Source organism: Vanellus vanellus (assembly GCF_965231255.1).
Source record: "Vanellus vanellus genome assembly, chromosome: 1".
Taxonomy (NCBI): domain Eukaryota; kingdom Metazoa; phylum Chordata; class Aves; order Charadriiformes; family Charadriidae; genus Vanellus; species Vanellus vanellus.
In genome coordinates, this window is record NC_138905.1 from 218,159,074 (window position 1) to 218,181,554 (window position 22,481).

Consider the following 22,481-nt stretch of genomic DNA (forward strand, 5'->3'; position numbering starts at 1 on the left):
AGGTGATTTACTAATAAGATACCTGCTACCAGAACGTGTTTCCAAAGTAAATCAGACTCTTTGTTCTGGTTTCAGGAAGGTTTTTGTGGTTATTACCTACCTGCAGCAGAAATTGCATGATGTCTGTTTGCCTTATGGGTGGGAATATTTATAGGCTTTTATTTGGTGCTTAGATACATCAAATCCGAAACCCTGAATAGAGCACTGGCTCCAAACTTTTGCACTCATTTTTCTGAATTATTTTTAAGCCACTTTTCAAACAATTCTTTTTTCAAATAATTCTTTAATGCTTTTTAAATAATTCTCTGTGTTTCTCAGAGTCTTACGCTTTTGTAAGCATTGCGTGCATATATCTCATTCTCATGGGTCATTATTGGAGACATTCTTAAAGCCTTTCAGTACTTAAAGGGGGCTTATGAGAAAGATGGAGAGAGACTTTTTACTGGCGACAGGAGAAGGGGTAATGGTTTTAAATGAAAAGAGGGTCTATTTCTATTAGATATAAGGAATTCTTTACTATGAAGGTGGTGAGCCCCTGGCCCAGGTTGCCCAGAGAAGCTGTGGCTGCCCCATCCCTGGAGGTGTTCAAGGTCAGGCTGGATGGGGCTTTGAGCAGCCTGGTCTGGTGGAAGATGTCCGTGCAGCACGGTTGGACTGTGTGGTCTTCAAAGGTCCCTTCCAGCCCCAAATATTCTATGATTCATTGATTCTATGATATAAGTGATGATGGGAACAATGTACACGAGAAGTTTTTTGTTTTAGACAAAATCTAGTAACCAAAGACAAAAGTATTAATGAAAACCTTTTATCTCTGTGTGATAACACAGTACCCATGTTGCAGATATTTCTATCCTATTTTCTAGGTTGGGACATTGTAAGACACTTTGAAAACAGTTAGGAATGAATGGTGACATGGAATGGTTGATTCATTCGCTCAAGGGGATGGATAAAGTGCAGAAAAGCCGTAGCACTTCCAGGCTACCGGTTCTGTCGTTACACTGAAACAAGATGTTCCCTTCATAAGACGTGTCCTCTCAGGTGTTTTTAAATGCATTTTGCACACCTGGAAGAAATGCTCATGGCTTTCCCACTACACCCGAAACAAGGCTGCTGTTCACCTTCATTTTCTTGCAGTAAATAATGATCTACAAGAAACGAATTCCTGCTAAGGAGAGGAGGGGAAACAATGTCCTTTTGGGGAAAGAATGGCCTTTCAATGTGTTCCTGAGAGCTTGCGTGGTGCTTATACCATGATATCCAAAGGGCAGAGCAATTCAAGTGGTCTAGTGGAAAAAAACCTACTGGCTCAATTCCTGCCTGAACCAGTGATGCCCAGTATCCATCCCAGATGGAGTTGGGATTAAGCACTCAGGGCCAGCAGAGGCATCTGGACTGCTTGCTGTGTACAATTGCCTGGGTTTGGAGGAGTGAACAGTAAAGTTTTCATTCTGCTTGGAACTACAGACATCCGTGTGGTTAAACACGAGAACTTGCACGTGCTCAGAGCACCTAAAGCCCTGAGCTCTGTAACAGCTTGGTGGCACCTGGGTAACTCTCTGCTCTGTGGAGAAGTCCAGTCTGGATGGCATCCTCAGGCAGCATCCAGTACTGAGCTTAGCACAAAAACTGCTGGTGGAGGGGTGCATGAAATGCCCATTGGGGCTTCTGAATCTGTGAGCATAAAGTAAGTTAAGTGAATTAACACACAATCGCATTTTAATACCCAAACAAGTGAACCGAATCAGTCCTTTAATCTGCTGTAGTTTTCTTCTTCCTTTCTGGGAAGTGGAAATAACAGATTCCTACCTGATGAGGTTTTATGAGGTTAATAGCTATGAAGTGCCCAGGCGCTCTGATGATGAGGGCTGTATAAGCACAAAGATATTCTGCAAGCATCACAATGCCAAATACTTGATGCAAATTCCTTGCTCGCAGCCTGATTTCCTCTCTTTCCCTGCACAGTTTTTCTGCCAACTAAATATACTCCTTTCAGATGAAAACATTGGCCCCTCTGCTTAAAGTATCTTGGTTGAATTACCCGTTGTGTTGGTGGCATTCCTTCTTGGTATGTGTTCCTGGATAAAAATGTTCGAGTTTTGAGCAGGTCCTCAGGAGACCTTCCTTGCTGTGCTTCCTTGCTGGTTGGGGGTTTTAGGAGATTATTTTCTTTCTTAATGGTTAAGACTTTGCTAACAAACCCAGTCCCCACTTACGTGGTAAAAGGGGAGTGTTGCTCTCGTGTTTTGTGATGTCGTAGTAGCGCAAAGATAAGCTTATTCATGTTAGTAAATGACAGATGACCTAATTGAGACTGAAGTGAAAAAAACCACTGGTTTTGCTAAATTGCCTAAACATGCAATTTTGGAGTACTACTCAGATTACTTTTCAATCCTCTTGAAAAGACTGTTCCTGATGCACAGGTTTAAATAAACTAACCACTTGTCCCTGACATTGCTTGCCAAGCTCAGATGTATCTTTGTGAATAAAATGAAAACTATAGGCAATGGAAATGCTCTGTTTCTTTACTGGTTTTGTTTATGTTAAGTGGCTGTGATGCTGGTGCCATTGTACAGTTTCTTGGAGAAATTATAGTGTAAAATATCAAGGCGTTCCCTTAAAAAAGAAATGTCATTCTAAGTGTAGCAAATACCAGATCATTTAGCTGTGTAGACCCCGAAGCTAAACTAGATACTGATTGAGTATGAAATGTTTATGTTGGGGACAGAAGAACCGATATGGGAAGCCACATTCTTTTGCTTTAAATTTTCAAGGGGCAAGTATTAATTGTATAAGCATATGATTTTCCCTACTCCTCATACATGTGTTTGCTTTTTAAGTATTCTGTCTTGTTCCTTAACTTCGCTTGTCTTTACGTAATGCCTTGAAAAAGGTTCAGGTGTGAACTGCATGACTTTGCATGGCCCAGAAACCTACAGAGCTATGCCCTGATATCACACAGATCTAAATGGTGCTGCTTGTTTTCAAATGTTGAGGATGTATCTTTGATCTGAATAGGAGAGTTGTACCAAGGAGTGCGCAGCCACAGTCACTCGCATTTGTGGTGCTGAACACAAAGGCATGTGTGCAAGATGGATCTTAAATTGCCTTCGTTTTTACTTGGTGTTATTCAAGAAAAACTGTCAGAGCTTCTGTGTATATTTGGTGGGTTAAAAAAAAAAAAGAACCTATATAATACGCTATGAATACAGCAAGACAAGCCAGAGTGCAGTTTCCTGGGATTTATTGGTATGTTGATAAATAATACTCCTTGTATTTCTGTGCTCACCGCATTGTCACCCCAGCCTTGGGAGCTTTCTGAAACACTGTGCCCGGTAACTCTCTCACACAGGCCGTGAGTCAGGAGCGGTCCTACTGGAAGAAGCAGAGTGGATTGGCACAGCTGATCTAAAATGAGTTTAAGTGGGTGGAAAGACCTAGGGAGTTGGTATGGTAGAAACAGCAGGGGCTGTCTAATTACATTAATCCCGTTCTTGTTCTAAAGCATTGACCAGTAATAAGGCAGTGGAGCGAGGGTTTAGAAAGTGCCCCTGTAGTTTTGAAATTCTCCCAAACAGAAAAAGATGACTTTTCTCATTGCTCACCACAGCCATGCACCTGTTTGGCCTAAACTGGCACCTGCAGCCGATGGAAGGGCAGATGTATGAAATCACGGAAGACACAGCCAGCAGTTGGCCAGTGCCAACGGACGTCTCCTTATATCCTTCAGGGGGCACAGGGTTAGAGTTACCTGACAGGAAAGGCAAAGGAACCAGTGAAGGTATGGTTGGTGTGTGTCCATGTTGTGAGTCTTCTGTCTGCCTCTGAACTCCAGCCATCCAATCTCATGTTCCATTACCTTCAATGCTGCCATCATCAGGTGCTTTTTCCAGTCTTTCACGTCTAGAACTAGTAGTCGTCAGTCTGTTTCCCTATGTTTCAAAGTTTCATACCCTTCTGATGTCCACTAATGCAATAAAACTGTGTGCAACCCTCACCGCACATCTAAGGCATTCTCAAGGTGGAATCATCTGTACCATATCTCACAGGCTACGGAAGGCCGTCATGAAAACCCTGCCTCGAGCAGCTGTTTTCATCGGAAAAAATTGTGTCTTGAAAATTAAATGATTCCAGGAGCATTGGGTTAAGCTTTCTCTACAGCAGTAAGAAAAGGTTTGGGTTAGCCTACTCCTTGGCACCCAGTACCAAATGTTTTGAGGACCAAAATATTTACTAAGAGCTATTACATTGCGTGTTTTGGCAGTCCAGAGGTGGATCTCTCTTTGCAAAAGTAGCCAGATAAAAAGCCTAGCCTCCACAAAGTATCATGATGTCGACAGCTTGCAATTGGAATGGAAATTAGAAGTGACCGCTGGTTTGTCAGTTCGGCAGCGCATTGTCCAGCAACTTTATATCTTACTGTGCTTTCTATGGAGGCAGCACTGCCAAAAGCACCTGTAGGCTCTGCAAAGGAGAGGTGGTTTATCCCTCCCAAGGCTTAGCTGGAGAAATGAGAAATTTGAATTTTCAGAAAGCTCTTTTATTTGTATGTCAAGCTTCTTTACACGAGGTTAACAAATTCCAGTAAAATCGAAGTCATTGGCTATTTTTGGTAGTTATTTTGGGGGAGGAAGGTTTGTGGGTAAGAGATAAGAAGTGTGCTACTGTTCTGGCAACTCAGGGAACTCAAAAGTTTCCACAGAGTTCCGTAGACTTTGGCTGAGAGCCTATGCTTACATGTTTAATATAAATTAATTGTAGGTTGTTGGGGTTTTTTTCTTTAAGAGCTTATCTGTCTTTATTAGTCCAAATAAAGGCCATAATTATGTGTGTTCCTTAAAACAGTGTATTTAATAGCAACTGATGGCTGACATCAAGTTGCTACAAGGAGAAATCAGCTAAGCAGGTTATTCTCAGCAAACCTTACTAGACACTGCAGCGAGCTGCAGATATCCCTGCTGTTGTATTCAAAAATACTTCATGACAGATCCCTTTTTTCCCCCGTTCCAACTTGCCATGTTTTATTTTTGAAACATCTAGTTTTGATCTGTCTATTTCCTTTTAAAAGTCAAAATGAAAATAAATGGATGTATCCCAAACTGCCGTCCAAATCAAAGACCTCCATTTGATTTCTTTTTCAGCCGTGCTTACAGTGACATCAGCAGAAGTATCGATTGCTGCCAAAAAGCTCTGCTAAAAGAGAAACCTTGGAAACACCCTAGTTATGTTGTTAGAAGACCCCCTCAAGGTGGTGCTTTGTATAGATCTTAGGGAATATGTGGACTTTAGAGGAAAATATCTTGTCCTGGCTAAAAAACACATTAGAACAAGGTCTCTCTTGCAGGAACAGTCCTGTCCAGCCTTAAAATGCAGCTCTCTCCCATCGGATGACTCTGCAACTAATTCTGGACTAGCAGTGTTGCGTGGCTGCTGTTCTAAACCAGAATGTATGCAATTGTAATTTATTAAAAAAGGGATTGAGATATCATAGAATCATAGAATGCTTTAGGTTGGAAAGGACCTTGAAGATCATCGAGTTCCAACCCCCCTGCCATAGGCAGGGAAATGTCTCAGTAAACCAGATTGCCCAAGGCCACGTTCAGCCTGGCCTTGAACACCTCCAGGGATGGGGCCTCAACAGCCTCATGTTCTTGATCACAATGAAATTGGCTGGAATGTGTTAGAATATCCTTACAGCTGGTCTGAACAAATCATTACTGATGTCTTGCCAATTCTCAGTAATAGTCATTCCTTCTCATCTGTGGCTGTGCTCCAGCACAGAGTTTACCTATGGTTAAGCCCATCCCTGTTTAGCAAAGCACTTTGACATCGCATGTCAGAGAAATAGAAGTCTGTTCTTAAAGAATCTAAAGGGGGCCTACAGGAGAGCTGGGGAAGGACTATTTACAAGGCCATGGAGTGATAGGATGAGGGGGAATGGTTTTAAACTGGAAGAGGGCAGGTTTAGATTAAACATTAGGAAGAAATTTTTTACTTTGAGGGTGGTGAGACACTGGCCCAGGTTGACCAGAGAAGCTGTGGCTGCCCCATCCCTGGAGGTGTTCAAGGCCAAGTTGGACATGGTCTTGGGCAACCTGGGCTGGTGGGAGGTGTCCCTGCCTATGGCAGGGGGGTTGGAACTGCATGATCTTCAAGGTCCCTTCCAACTCTAAACCATTCTATGATTCTGTGATTCTATAAGTGTTTTGATGAGTCAGAATACCTTGCTGTCAAAAATACAAGCAGATTTAGCAAGGGCTGAAATGAAATAGTTCATTTTGATATCCAAATAAATTAAGAATAGTTGCTACGGCGACTAAAAAGTTCAAGGTAATGTGTGGAAAGAGCAAAGTAATTGACAGCCCAATTAAGAATTCAGACCTGAAGTTAATTTTAAGGAGTCAGATATTCTGATTAAAACCTAATTTCTGATTAGAAGGTGAAATGGCTTTCTTATTGTACTTTCTGTATGAAGTATCCAGTCCATAGGGCTTGATTTTACTGTAGGCTAAAACTGATGAAACAGGGATAGATTTCAGGGGCTGAATTGAGCCTGGTGAAGAGAGCCTTTCTTTGGGCTCCTCTATTGCGATAAATATCAACCACTGGCAACATCATATAACAACTCTTAGGATATCAGCTTCTCAGACATACAGCCGTCCACCAAGAGGAGAGACAAACCTTGTAATTGTGTGTACAAACGATTATTCCTGTGAAATTGAATCAATCACAGAAGCATTTTTGCTCACATGAGCAAGCGCTGCTCTCTGTACAGGCAGAATACACACGGTGCTCCTTTTCTCCAGGCTGTCCCTCCCATAGCAACGTCGATCATATTAAATTTTCACCTTCCCTGATTCGCTCCGATGTACAATTTTTACTAATGAACAATCAGGGCGCATGTCAAATACTTTAGGTTTGGGTTTCTAAGAATCTATAAAACATGTCAGTAGTAATCAGAAAAAATATATCCTTCATTTGAACCAAAACATTTGATGTCTTTAGCTCTTTTTAAATGGAATCCTGAATCTTTTCTTCTCACAATAATGGAATGAGAAATTTTGCATGAAGACATGGGAACTTTCCTTTAATCCTGACAGTGTGAAAAGTTGCTTTTAGTATGCCAAATAAATATTAACAGTCCATTTGATAAATTAGTCCCCTTCAGAATCAAGCTAGTGGATTTTCGTTGTACAATTGTACTCTATCAGCACAAAATGATTCGGAAAGAATGTCCATTTACCTGAGCTGCTTCTGATTATCTATATTAATATACACTTTGACTAAAAAAGGATAAAAAGTCAGCAGATTTTCCCCCTGTATTTATTTCAATACGATGAACAAAGATAAATAAGGATCTTATAAAAATACCAGTAGTGTTTTTTCTATGAACGTGTATATATACCGTTTGCTTTCTAGGCTGTGCTGGAATGGATAAAACTTCTGCCACAAGACAGCACAGAAATGAAACAGGCCATCAAGTCCCGCTCCAACAGTGTACTTAAGAAGTAGCTAACTTTAAATAAGGGCTTAGTCTTATTTGGACCAAAAGTTCTGCTAAAAAGTTTTACATAAGTAAAAAAACAAACAAACAAAAAAAAAACAAAACAAAAAACAGAGAGAAAAATTTTCCATCCTACAAAGAAACATCTTCAGAAGCTTCTTTTGTTAATAGTTAATATGCATTTAATTTCTATATGAATTTTACAGAGCCAACTAACAATTTACATCTGTTTGTCCTGGAGAGTTTATGTTGGGATGGTATATGGAGAAGTTTAACGAAATATTATCACTAATATTACATAATATTAAAGGAAATATCATTTGAAATTATAAAGTGAAAGTTGTTCTACCAATCACCTTTTCAACACAAGTAAATTCTAAGATTATTTGACTTGAATTCACGAGGGGTGGGAAAACATATTTTTGTTTCCCATTTCCCAAATGTAGGTTCTGGAAGAAAAAAATCCCAGAATGTGATTTTCCTACAAAAGATTGCATGTTCCTGAAAGTTTCCTTCTCATTTTATTAGGATTGCTTGATCTGTGAAACAGAGAGTAGTGTGCTGTAATGGCACAGAGATGAGATAACAAACTTATTTGAATTTCTAAAATTAATAATTAGTCCTTGTTGGTGACGTGATGCTGTCCTTACTAAAGCCAAAATCTTTCAGGTGACACTACTGCATACTTTTTAACTAGAAGTGTCCTTAAATAAGGGCTGCTTGCTAAGCAGTTGCCTCCTTCATCGCCTTTATGGACTGCGGGTAAAGCTGTGGCCACTGCTTATAGCAAAGGCTGAAGAGGCAGCATATGGCATTTTATTTTTCATTCTGCCCCTCATTCCCTGGGCTTCCAGAATTTTGAAGCGGCCACCAGTTCTGAGAACTGTGAGTGTGTGAATTTCTAACCTGGAATTTCTCAGATGTGTTTTTTGGGGATGCCGAGCTCCCTGCTGACTCCCTTGGATGTTATGGCATGTACTGATTGCCATGCGGATACCCCGGCTCTCCAGCCTGGTGGTCGCTTTGAGGAACAGATGCCTCCATTTGCTTGTCTTCTGAAAGATGGATAATCATAACGCACTTTACAGATTGTATTGAAAGCCAATTAAAACCTCTCATGTTTCTTAGTAGATATTACTCAAGTGCAGGGTGTGATTTCCTTCATTTTCTCAGTTTTTTTCTTTCTTTAGCTTTTTATGGACAGTTGAACAAATTTCAAATGCTGTTACCACTGTCAATAATTAATTTAATAGAGAAACATTTTCCCCACTTAGGCATCGTTCATGCTGCTGTTCTCCTCCACACTACCATTCCATTCTGTGACACATGTCTACCTCACTATCACTACACTTCTCTTTGCTAATTTAATAATGACTTCTCCATCCGTGAACTTATATTCACTTAGGACATAATGTCAGACGATTTATTCTTATCTCCAGAATGTAATTACACACTCTCTGATGTTACAATTTAAACAAAAGGCTGTTTTTCTCCAGGTTGCTCTTCCCATGTTCATGTTTTCAAACAAAACAGTTATTGAAGCCAGGAATAACCCTCCCAGTTTTCCTCCCATAATCGTATGGATTGGCTACACAAAGTACTCTGAAGACGTCAGGACACTAATAGACTGGTTCTCAAGATCAGTGTCAGAGATACCAGTATGATTGGATTACTTTTAGGATCTAAGGCTAATCCAAGATTTTTGTTCCCGTGTTTTGCCAGGAAAGCCCAGTAGTTTCTTTCCAGACGACAGTTTTATAGACTCTGGAGAAATTGATGTTGGCAGACGAGCCACACAGAAGATCCCTCCTGGTATCTTTTGGAGATCTCAGGTGTTCATTGACCACCCAGTGCATCTGAAATTCAATGTGTCTTTAGGAAAGGCTGCTCTGGTTGGCATCTATGGCAGAAAAGGTCTCCCACCATCACATACGCAGGTAACGGCACCTCATTTCAATTAAATAATAGTTGTCTTAAGTTGTATGTTCTCATGGCTTATTATTCTATTTCAGCTATTTCTTTCAAGAATTTCCTGCATGCTTGCAAGATGTTAGAGATCATCTATCCAGAGAAAGATAAACAAGTGACAATTGCAAAATTTACACCCGTTAACCCGGTTGGCCGTAGGCACAGGCAGAGCAGGCGGTTGCCGGAGGCAGCAAACTGCCAGGGGAGGAGAAGGCTTTTGTGGGCTGGTGGTGACTGAGGGTATCAACTGGTTGCTCCTAGCAGTGTGAGCTACCACCTTCTCCATCCAGTGCCCCTTGCAGCAGCCAGCCACACTGAAACTGCGTCAAAAAGAATCATCTCTTAAGCAGTCTCGTGTCCCTCAGGTCTGTCTCCCTCTGTCAGCCCCTGCCTTTCCCCTCTCACGGTAAGAGCAGCGAGACCCCGGTCGCTCACACTCACGGGAGCAAGAGTCGCTTTTGTCTTCTGTGCTGAAAAGCCTCGAGCCAACTCTTCACATTATGCATGTTGACTGGCAGATTAGACCGAGATTGGTCAGGGCCCAGTAATTGGTGTATAACCAAACAAAATCAAGTTTTTACAGAAAGCCACTGGCTTACTTGGGCAGAAATCAAGATAGAGTTGTTATTCTGTAGGACTAAAATGAAAGCGGTTGCTTTTCTTGACGCACCTTGGCAAAAGCCATGTCAAAAAATCGCTTTCTGGGAAAACCTCTGAAGAACCACCCCCTTAAAAAAGGATTTTGTATATTATTTTCTCTACTTTCCATTTCGGTTTCTAAGCTGTTTCTTAACCAGATTGATTAATGCATTAAGGCATAACTCTCATTGCCAATGCAAAGCATCTTACTCCCACTTGCATCAGCAAGTTATCAAAGTATTACCAGGTCTATATTAAGGTTGTATCTTACCCTTGCCCTCCACTATTAACTGAAAAGCTTAGCAGCCAACACTATTTCAGATTTATAGAAATACCCTGCCTTTATTTTCTTTTTGAACAAACAAATATATTTATTACAATCTTTCTGGGTAATGTGGTATTTTCTACATATTAACCCACCTGCAACTTATTTATGTCAAAGGGGTGTCATAAATCTACACTTTCTCTGCCTAGGTTTCTGCAGAATTAAAATATTTCAATAGGATCAGCAGGTCATAAATTCAGTGACACAGTAGTGCTGTTATTGCCCATTTTTAATCAGTCTCTTTTTACAGGGAGATTCAAGCATTTGAAACTTAAAAGTCCTGTATTATTTAAATAAAAACTCAAGGCGTGGTCACATAATACTAACTGTAGATCAGAAGTCTGTATTGATTTTACTTATTATCGTTATTAACTTCTGTTATGTAACTGGAGTTATTGCATTAATAGTTTCAATTGTTTAAATAACCAATGTAAAATTTAACACCTAAACCTCAAGTCTATTGAACTTAGAGCAAAAACATTCAATGTAGCAGGACGCTATACCCAACCGTAGTAATGTTATAAGCAATTAAGAAGCCCACAGACTTCACTGTTGCTGCTGTTTCTTCTTTCACATCATTTTTGCTGGGATATTCTGAGTGATTTGGCAGTGTCAGGACCTTTCCCATTTAAAACAGGATGGTTGTGTATCAGTTGAAGCCTCGGCTGAGAATGGGATGTTCAATGTGGGATGTGGCACGTGTTTGCCAATATTATCTGCTGGAGGAGGCTCGGAATCTTTGGAAGTACTGCTTTTTGTGTAGCCACTACTTGAGACCTGCCAAGTAATTAAAAAAATCATCCTCTGGACCAAAAAGTCACCAAAAATGACCAGAGGGACATTTTTATTCAAACAACAGAAATCATGGTACCCTAATAGAAGCAGATCACAAAACTGACCCTGTTCTGAAAAATAACTTAATGAAGCTGCAGATATTGAATCAATATTGATTTATGACTTGCTAATATTTAATTTAGTTTTTAAATTATCCCTTTTCCTAGATTTATTATTTTATAAACCTGCTGTCAATTAAAACATTGTTCTCCTGTATATTTTTATATGATGTTTAATCTCACCATAGTTTATTAGTCTTAGGAGTTTTAGGAGTCATTAAACAGGTAACCTGTTTTCTGTATTGAAATTGTAAACTTGTCTGTCATAGTTAATACATACTACACAAATCTCATCTTTTCTTTTGCATAAGCCAGACTGTCTGCTGCAACCCATAAATCTACCCAATGAGTTTTATATTTTCAAATTTTGTAAGGGATGTCATAAGCAAGACTGGCAAAATGTATGCTTAGAGCAGTGATACAGGAAGAATTTAATAAAGGGTCAATTATCTTTCCCCAGCCTATCTAGTTGATGGCATTAGTAAAATTCTAGCTGATAATCAGGTTTTCTTCTGTGTTAGATAATTGGATATTTCTTCTGTTAAGATAATCTGTCTTTTGTAGTGTGAGCCTTAGCATATATTTCCGAGTTTGGTAAAATGTTAAAAGTCATATTTATCCACGATAAAACAAGAAACTATTCTGGATTCTGTTTGAGAAACTTTCTCTGCCTGTGGTGATCTGTCTTCTAGTCGAGGTTGCCCACAACCACGGGCACTAATGCGTAGGAAGAAATTGCAAGCTCCAGATTTCTGTAGCCTTCGAAATAAAGCCTGCAGAAGCCTGAAATAGTTTACTGTTAACTAAAGGCATTTCTTCTCATTCTTCTCAACAAATCATAATAAAAGTTACACAATTTTATTATGGTCTATTAGATTTAATATTCCTAGATCAAATCATTTTTTAAACTCTTTCTAACCTAGGCCAAAATTTTGTTAAATCATAAATTTTAGGGATTGGCCATCACAGCTTGTGGGAGGCATTTTTCCATTTGTACAATTTGAATTGATTAATGTGATATTTTATCTACAATTTCTTTGCTGGCAATAACTCTAATTGCACATTACAGATCTCTGAATGTATTAAAATGCAATAAAGCACAATCCATGTGTGGTTCAATTAATATTTACGACTAGTAGCTAGTAACTTTGCAAAGTCATCAACATCCACAGCAGCATCTTGCAAATATTTATAAAAATGAACTTATACTTTCCGTAGGAAGCCCCCAAGTAAGCATAACCCAGATTGGACTGTAACAACAGCAGCTCACCGTATCTGGGTGTCTTGAAATTGTTTTCATCTCACTGAGCTTTAAGAATCTGCATCTTACATCTTTAAGCATCATAGCAAGAACTGGATGCTTGTAAGGCACAATCCACGGGACATTTCTTAAATATCAACTTTAGGATGAGGCAGATGATTGCATTCCAGAAGTGTCTCTTTCTTTGACTGCAGTCCAGTGGTTCTAGAAAACTAATTCAAGCTGCCACAGAGATGTCAGAGCTTGGTGAGATGAACTTTACCTATGGTATCTGCAGTTGCCTTTTAAAAATCTAATCGATCTGTTCCATCATGCTCCAAAATGGAAATGGAAATGGAAATATGTAGGTTTTTCTCTTCCTGGTTTTAACTTCTTCAGTACACCTGGCCAATGTGTTCTCCCCGGTTCAAGAAGGACAGGGAACTGCTGGAGAGGGTCCAGCAAAAGGCTACAAAGATGATGAGGGGACTGGAGCATCTTTCTGATGAGGAAAGCCTGAGGGACTTGGGGCTTTTCAGACTGGAGAAGAGAAGTCTGAGGGGGGATCTTATCAATACTTATAAATACTTCAAGGGAGGGTGCCAGGGGGATGGGAACAGTCTGTTTTCAGTAGTGCCCTGTGACAGGACAAGAGGGAATGGGCACAAACTTGAACATAGGGAGTTCCATCTACGCATGAGGAGGGACTTCTTTCCTGTGAGGGTGGCAGCGCACTGGCACAGGCTGCCCAGAGAGGTGGTGGAGTCTCCCACTCTGGAGATATTCCAAACTCACCTGGACGCCATCCTGTGCCACTGCTCTAGGTGCCCCTGTTCTGGCAGGGGGTGGGACTGGGTGAGCTCCAGAGGTCCCTTCCAACCCTGACCATTCTGTGATTCTGTGATTCAGTCAAACTCAACTGCACCATGACATTCCCAGCAACCAGACAGCACTGTGATGTCCTCTGTCACTGCCCTTCTCAGCCATGTCAGTCATACCCACACTGAGACCAGACAGGGAATCAGCCTGGGCAATAGCTCATCCTCACGGTGGCTACAAATATCTGCCTCGCAGAGTGTCATCCAAACCAACCTCTCACTAGTGTGCTCTTAAACTTAAAATTACTAAATCATTATATTTTTTTCAAAACAGAAACTTACATTTTTTATTTTTATTTTTAGATTTTAGATTTACATTATATTCTTAGAGTTTGTATTTTTATATTGTAAATTTCTGTGATTTGTATTTGCATTATATTTTTTTCAAAACAGAAACTCTATCTCTGACAAAGCTAGTTTGGACAGACACCCAAAAGGAATGCCTTTACAGGTGTGCCAGGTTTTACATTCTCAAAAGACACTTCAGCACCAAATGTGAGACATCTATATGCTGAAATATAGCAAAATTTAAAGCAAGGTTCAAAACTTTTTCCATGTAAATTTTTTATTTACATGGAAAAAGTTTAATTAACAATACAAAAGTTTAAATTAACAATACAGTAATTGAAATACTCTAAGGACAAATTTTGTCATTTCATGTGCAAGCTATGTCATAGATAGCTTATTTCTCGAAATGTTGTTGGAAAGAAACACTTTTAATTTTTTTTTTTTTAACTTATCAATGATTACAGAGGAAAGAACATGTCATCAAGTCCTTATCTTGGCTGACTGTGAAGACTACACCAGACAACTTAATAATATAACAGAAGCACTCAAATTTTGCTACAGTAAAGTCAAAAGGGATAAGAAGCCTAAATATTGTTGCCGCACTCAGCCAACACTCAGCAACCATTCAGTGCAGGAACAGTTACTCGTACAAAAATAAGTGGTGGTGTTTCTTTCTGTCTGTTTTCCTCCTTTCTGCCAAAAACTACAAGCTTATTTGACCAACCGGATAAGGGAGGCAAACCCAAGTGAAGATAGGGAACAGACCATCTAAGCTGCGCCTCAGCTGCTGGATTCTGCTCACAAGATGTCCTGGTTACCGAAACACACAGAATCGGGGAATTTTCAGAGTTGGAAGGGACCTCTAGAGATCATCTAGTCCAACTCCTCTGCTAAAGAACACGATAGAATTCAGATTAGATAAGGTTCACTTAACATTTGTGATGTCTGCTAGGCTTGTATGTGACTCACCCCATTAATATATTACCAGACAAAATGTAATTATTGCAAAAAGTCAATGGAAAGTTATTTAAATAGGGAACTAAAGGTAGTTGCAATACTAATCACAAAATCAAAGCAGTTGTTCAGCTGAAGTTACCCTGGCAAAAACCAAACATGTCCTTTTGAGGAAAAATTCCAAAAGCCACACCCTAAACGGGACTTTTATATATTACTTTATCTCTCTTCCATCTTGATCTTCTACGATCTTTAAGCCACTTTTGCTATTGCTTTAAGATAAAACCCGTGCTGGCCACGCGAGATACTTCTGCAAAACCTCTAGCAGAATTTACTTACAAATACCTCTTATCTTTTTCGTGGTGACCCATAGCAATTCTGGCAAACAACCCGGTTAGGCTAGATACATTTTTCTGTCTATTTTCCTTATTAGCCAAGATGCAAAGAAGCTGACAAATAAGTTTCTTATCATCACACTTACAGTGCAATGTAGGCATGGTCCCTGGACCTCACGTTTCCCTGCCTAGGTTTCTAGAACATCATCAGTAGGGTCAATATTCCCTTAGTCACACTCTAAATAAAGATGAATTCTTGATTCATATAATTATGGAAAAATACATTCATATACCAGGTATTTCCAAATGGTTACTTGCATGTAGTCCAGGAACGTACTTGAGAAAATCCTGTTCATGATGCTTCTGTAGATGTACGTTTCTAATACTCGATGTGAAGTATGTCTGTCTCCCTCGTAAGACAGAGACTAAGCTTGAGGAAGCCCGAAATACACACAACCATCCTTCTTTTTTATGTTTCAGTTTGACTTTGTCGAGCTCCTGGATGGAAGACGTCTACTGACACAGGAGGCGAGAAGCTTAGAAGGACCTCAGCGGCAACACCGAGCTTTTGTGCCCTTGTCCAGCCATGAGACAGGGTTTATCCAGTATTTAGATTCGGGAATATGGCATTTAGCCTTCTACAATGATGGCAAGGAGTCGGAAGTGGTTTCTTTTCTTACTACTGCTATTGGTAAGGATTTCCTGTATTATTCCTAAACTGCTAAATATGCCTTGAGGCCAGGTGTTAACGCACATGCTCGAGTCGCATGGTAGCTTTGTGTGGTTTCAGAGAGAATGCTTGTAGGGGATGTGTTTAGCAACTGGCTCAATACTGTTAGGTCCTAAATATCTCGTAAGTATTTGTAGGCCTTTTTAGTAACTATATCCGTAACGAGATTCTAGCCAGTGCCAAAGATGGATTACAAGCTTGAAATTCCCTGCTTCATTTTCTTCTTTTGATCTTCTTTTTATTTAGGTTTTTTGGTTGGTTGGTTGGTTGTTTTTTTTTCTTTCTCTTTCTGGAGCGGAGGTATAGGAATGATTGAAGAGCGCACAGCGGTTTTGTGTGATGGACAGTCCTGCCTTTGAGCACCGTCAAAACTACTCAAGCTGGAGTCGAGGCAGAGTATTGCAGTTAAAACTCCAATAAAGAGCACTGCAAGGCTTGGTGGCAGGAGCCACAATCACGGGAATATTTGTTTCTCCTTGCTAACAGAAAGAAGCTGAGATTTCTTAAGAAGAATAAATGAACTAAACAGGTCTCTCAGTTTCTCTGGCAGTAAAGTGCTCTGCCAGTTCAGCGTAAAGGCACCGATTTGTTCCTGTCCCAGGAGGGAAGGATGCTGCCTGGGGGCTGCCTGACAGCCTGGCACACGGGGTCTTCTTCCTCCACCCTGTAAATATCAGAATCTGTTTCTCATTCCATAATATTTCATTTTAAATTTGACTGACCTGCTGAAACTGTTCATATACCCAAATTAATTTGGTTGTAATTTAAAGATTGCTCCATAAAACTAGCACTCGGCTTTCTTCTAGCCACAGTGATTGTTTAATGGACTTTTTTTCTTTGCTGAAAAAAGCAGACTCGTTCCAAAGCTGCCATTAATCCATCTCCCAGAAGAGGCATTGGTGTTGAGTCTCAGCTGTCTGCAATAGTTACCTAAGAGCTATGGGCTGTAATTTGTCTTGGCAGATTAATTAAAAGTTTAGGTCTTATTAAAGCAAAGTCATTAAGATCCCAATATTCCGTTTTAGCACTAAAGTTTATTTAATGCAGAAGTGGAAACACTGCTAAAATACTGTGTTAAATTTAAACCTGGAAATGCACACGTTCAGTCCTGTTCACAGTTAAGCAACACCAGAAATAGTTGCATGTTAGCTTATGAAATTGAAGTCTTGCTCTATAGAATGCAGATTTGCTGTCATTTAGTTTGCCTTAGCAATCTGAGTTTTTCCTTACACTGACTACTTTCTGCCCAAAAGAACCCCGAGGTATTCTTCTGAAAGTGACTTTTTTCCGCGTCTAAGAATGTCTCCAGTTTAAAAGGAAACATTTCACAGGAATATCAGTAAAGCTGTCACAGCAGGAAACACTTTTAAAGCACAGTCACTAGTTGTTCTTGTTTTCAAAGTGATGCTCAACGAGGTTCTAGCCTGAGTTTTCTCTTGGCCTCATTGCACTAACATGGGGTGATGAGGAAACAGCAAAATATTCTTAATTTGCCTTTGAACAATAGGTGAATGGTGCAGGGGAGCAGCATGTCAGGCTTTCTTTAAGGCAATCCTATTTGGTTTTGTTTACACTCCGCCGTACCTTCATGACCATATGATAACAGAACAGTCCGTGATGTATCCCCCAGTGACCTTGAATCACTCTGTCTTTCAGTACAAAGAAGTTTTCTTTTGCTACACGAGAGAGGGCTTTGCCCCATATGTGGGAATCACTTTGCCCACTGGCAGCTGTGTAGCAACACAAAGCTATAGTGTGCGGAAAACTGTTTAGGTACAAGCTATACACTTTGAAACTCACTTGAGATAAGTGAAAACTTTAGATCGGAAGATGTGGCTTCATGGCTAGAATTTGGCCAGAGAAGTGCAGCATTTTTATAAGTAACATAAAAAAATGTAATAGCCGTAACAACTCGGTACTGTTCTTCTTGGCCTAGATTTCAACAGCTTGTTTAAAAAAAAAAAAAATCAAGGCAGGTGTTCTGTGTAAATGTACTGTAATGCTTCAGAACCTTTCTAGTGTATTCATAAGGTCTGGCAAGACATGGTTGCTAGATTTTAAGTCTATAAATACTATAGTACTGTAGTGTTATAATTTTTGTCAGTGCCAGAGTAAAGAGGATACAGCAACCCGACACAGTGTTTATGAACCAGGGTGTAAAATTGCATTGCCAAACAAATAAATCAAGTCACACATGATGAGGGGCTTAGATCTTTCTGTGTGGGGTGAGGAACCTGCAGAGGAGTTGTGTTGACTGTCAGAGGCAAGCTGCCATTTTAATTTGACTTTTTGTGGCAGGAGCACATAGAAAAATCTCCCTTTATTATTGCACAGACGTAGGGCTTACAGTGAGAGTGAAAAGTATAGCTGCGATGCAGGATGAAGAAGGATGCAATGATCTGAGAAGAGGACCAGCAGCCTGGAACTCCTGAATTCTGACTGATGTGCTAATTCTGCCCCAGCCCAGGCTCATGCTTCAGCTGCCCACCATGTAAAGCTGAGGAGTATGACATTTCCCCAGAGATGCTGCGAGGCTGATAGAACTGCTGGGAAAACGCATTAAGCATTAATTAATAATCACGGATAATAGTAGAAAGCACAAAATTGATAATGGCGATCATAATGATAAGTTCATAAAGCCAAAGTGCAGTCAAACCTCCCTGGGAGTAAGGACTCACCTGAGTGAAGGGCCACAGCATTTACTTCAGCCATAACAATGTTGACTGGAAAGGGTGCTGATTTTCCAAGTATATCTGCTATGTTCCAACAGACTGAACTTTTCAGCTCCAATAAAATCATTGCAGGCTCTGTATGACAATATCAGCTGCAATTACTGTGCAGTGCTTGTCTGGAATGATTTGGCCTCCATTATTCTAGAGAAGAATGGGGACAAAAAAAAAGCATCTGTATTCCCAGTTTGATAACAGACAGTTAATTTCATAAATTGTGAGGCTGTCTGTCATACAGTTTTGGAATCTGATATAGCTATAACTAAATCCACTCAGGAATTTTAGGGCTGATTTTGAGGGCAGGAGATGGCAGTTTAGACTGTTTTCTAAAAGGATGTGGAATCATCATAACTAAAGAGTTAGGGGGTGTCAAAATGTGTGCCTGTTACATGCCACTGCACGTAAACCTGGGGAGAATACAGCATCGTTATGCCTGTCAGAGCTTATACTTCTGCATAATACAGGCTATTCATGTGGAGGGGAAAAAAAAGATTATTCTGGTAAAGTTTTCATCTTTTAATACCATTTTCATATCCCGTTCCTCTGAATTACAATGTACGACTTTATAAAGGAATGGACAATCAAGGTCTCTCAATAATAAATTAACCTTTTTGTCAATGGCATTGGCGGCACTTTCTGAAATTTCTAATCGGAACACTTCTCTGAAAAGCACCTTGTGGATTCACGTCTGCCTGATAGCGGTGATTTATTCAGAGCAATCTTGTAGAAGTGGAGCAAAATAGTAGGCTGAGGAATCAGCTGGAATCGGCACATCTGAGAGAGAGATGTTGGCCAAAAATCTGCTCAGTAGAAGGAAGAAACATCTGAGACCCTGAAAGCGGCATCCACAGTCAGAGAGAAAGCGTCTTCCAGCAGCTGTTACTGCTGAGCTCGGGCAAGCTTGGCTGTGCAGGACCACTGAGAAATCAAAAGGAAATGCAAAATCAGCTGCCTGTGAGAGGAGAGCATCTCTGTTTACCAGCATGTCACCCAACAAGCAAGAGGGAACACATGTAGAATGCCCGTGGTAGGATGCAAGGCTTTATCTCACTTTTATCTTCTGCAAAAGACAACACTTAAGTTTAAGAAAAGGACCGTTATTCCTCCTGCCCCCTCCAGTTTCCATAAAGAAAACTACCGTATGTACTTCTCCTCCATCAAAGTGCAAAGGGAGCTGGCGGTGTTATTTATAAGGGGCTGCCAGCACGTACCGCACTTTGCAATATACATCAAAAGGCAAGCTCCCTTCCTGCAGTAGCCTAAAATATAACCACCCACCCCATCCAGTCCCTGGGACAGCAGTCCACACACGAGAAGGATACCAACAGAGGGGCGCTTCACAGTCGGACTGAGCTTCGAGAGGAGAGGAGAAATTACAGGGTACAGAGGCAAACGGGGGACCTGGGAGGCAAATGGGGGACCTGGGAGCTCCCCTTGTGTGAGAGGTGACAAGAACAACTCTTCCTTAGCTCTAAGTGAAAGTGCCTCTGTGTTTAGCTGCTTCTTAGCAAAGGGAAAAGGAAGAGCCTGAGTCGCTCAGATTTGCTTCCCTTCCTTTTGCTGCCTATATGTGGGCTAACTTAAATTCTATCCACTTCCAATTCAGAGGGGATGCATAAGCGTGATCCACTTAGTCTCAAAGCCATTCACATTATTTACACCTGCTTTGCTAATGTCTGGAAAAGCCTAAATTGGTTTTGTGTAAATACTGAGGAGTGAGGATACTGTGCAGACTAATGTGGGGTGTGATCTGTTCTGCCTCACACTTTCTGTTAGCTCCTTAATGCCTGAGTTACTTGACTTAAAACTCCTCCATGTGTGATTAGATCTTCAGGACTCTGAGGGAGGAAAAGTGGTTTTAATGTCCAAACTACCCTTTTCTGAACTTCTCCTTAGGCTATATCGAGCAAAAGAGGCTGGAAGTACTGAGCTGAATCAGGACCCTGTAACTGTTAATGGGACTCCAGATGCTCCCTGGAAGTGCTTAGTGACCACAAGTGTTGTTCTCCCCTATTGCATGAGTATGGTCACCTTAGCCCTTCCCCTGTTTCACAGAGGGATTCTGAGCACTTCCACCTGGTGGTAACTCTCTACAGGTAATTAATTAGTGGCCTGTTCCTTCCCAGACTCACAACTCTTTTCTTGCTCTGCACAGAAAAAAGAAATATAGCGGCATATGAGAACCATGGCAGGGAGGAAAATCACAACTTAGCTTTTGATGTTATTGATCTCCTGCAAAATAACAGCAGAGCTTTGCATGCTCTGCAAAGAGCTTTTTGCCTCCAGCTCTGTGTGTCCCCTTACAAGCCTTTGCTTGACAGACATTCTTATCGGATGGGCAGTGCCTTTTTTGACTGCCCTCTTGTTGCTGCTCCCTTTTTTTGATGCTTTGTTTCCTGCTTTCAGCTCTTACCCAGCTTCTCTGAGTGTGGTTGTAGGTCTCGGGTAGTATTTAGAAAAGATATAGTCACTCAATTCATAGGAGTCAAAAAGGGCATTTATGAGTCCCTACCAGGCTGGGTTAGGTTGTTTTTTTTTCCTTGTGAATTTAGTCTCATGGATGACATTAGGTTGACGGGTCTGCTTGATTGAAAACGTACGCTTATCTGCAGAGCAGGTCCAGGTTATGCTGCAGCACTGCAAGGTGTCTTCCACTAACCATCCAGCCGGCCACAGGACTTAGGGTCCTTTGGTGAAAATTTAATTAGTCCATGCAGAGTGATGGCAAGAAGACAGGAGATTACCATGTCTATCCTTGTCACATCCAGCCCAGCCTGACAGGTGGGGTCTCACCTGGGGAGACGGAAATGTGGGGTGAACTCCCTCTGCCTGAGCTTTGTGTGAGCTGCAAGACTTCCCCTCTCCAAGCGGGTACAGTCGTGTGCTTGCTGAGTTTTCACTTTTTCATCCAGCCTATGTGTAAATCTCATCTGTTTGCTTTATAGGGCTTAATAAAAAGCAAACATAGCCTGAGCCGGGATCTGGGAATGGAAGGAGGGCTGTGCAGAGGTGAAACTTTTCACGTTAGTTTGCACTCCCAGCGCCCAGAGGTTTTTTATTTGCTATTCTCGGTAAAACAGTGATGGTGTTTTTAGATGAATAGTGATACAGCTCTTAAAACTTCATCACCTCGCAGTCAACAATACCTTTATCAATGCCACCTTAATCTTTCCAGCTTTTTCCTCAAAATTGATGAACAGTCTCATTTCCCAGTGAAGTGAGCCAAAGGGATGAGCCTGTCCCAGTGTTGGAGTTTATCTCCCCATCTGCCTTTTCGGATGACTCCTAACAGATCAAGCATTGCTCCCGCTTCTTAAATCCCCTTCAGGTTCAGTCAGTAACGTTTGTACATGACCCTACAGCACACCGTTCCCTAAATGCTCCTTGCAGCTCTCTGCCTGCTCCTGCCGGAGCTGCGGCACTTCCAAGAAACCTGAAGTCAGACCAATCATTTCAAATCTACATGTTATTTGTGATGACCTTTTTTCTCTCTGCAAGCGTCTGAAACCATTCTTCCATAATAACCCTGCGTCCCAAGCCATAATGGCAGGCAAAATTATTATTTCAAGATTTTTCTTTTGAAGACGTAAGGCATTGCTAATAAAGGGGAAATTAAGGACACATCTCAAAGATAATTAAATAATAAAAAGCCGGTAAAGGTCAGATACTTGGCTGTAAAAACTTCCACAGCTGCACTTTCCGTACAGAGTGTATCTCTTCATTGATGCTCTGTGAGTAAAAGCTGGCAGTAGAAAATTACAGTGTATAAAGCTAGCTTAGCTTTAAAGCAGAGATGGAATAGTTTATTTAATGGTACCCTTATGCTTTTTCTTGTGTTTGTGGTTTTTTTTTTTTATTGTATATGTACACTCCTCTTTCAATAGATTTTATGATTAAAATTGATAATTTGGGAAGAAAAAATAGACAAGCAGATACATATTTTCACTGATATTGTTGTACAAAAGAAATTAAACACGTAGGTAAGGTTTGCTTGGACGCCA

General features: G+C 40.7%; 1 protein-coding gene across 3 annotated transcripts in view; it reads left to right on the forward strand.

Annotated features, from left to right (window-relative positions):
• The window catches only part of TENM4 (teneurin transmembrane protein 4), a gene marked incomplete at both ends in the record, with an annotated part of 373,229 nt that overhangs the window by 166,443 nt on the left and 184,305 nt on the right, over window positions 1-22,481 (forward strand). For all 3 annotated transcript variants that reach the window (XM_082491556.1, XM_082491557.1, XM_082491558.1), the window contains 3 exons: window positions 3,608-3,778; window positions 9,224-9,438; window positions 15,502-15,712. In XM_082491556.1, coding sequence (XP_082347682.1) covers window positions 3,608-3,778; window positions 9,224-9,438; window positions 15,502-15,712 — 597 coding nt within the window. The remainder of the gene's footprint in view (window positions 1-3,607; window positions 3,779-9,223; window positions 9,439-15,501; window positions 15,713-22,481) is intronic.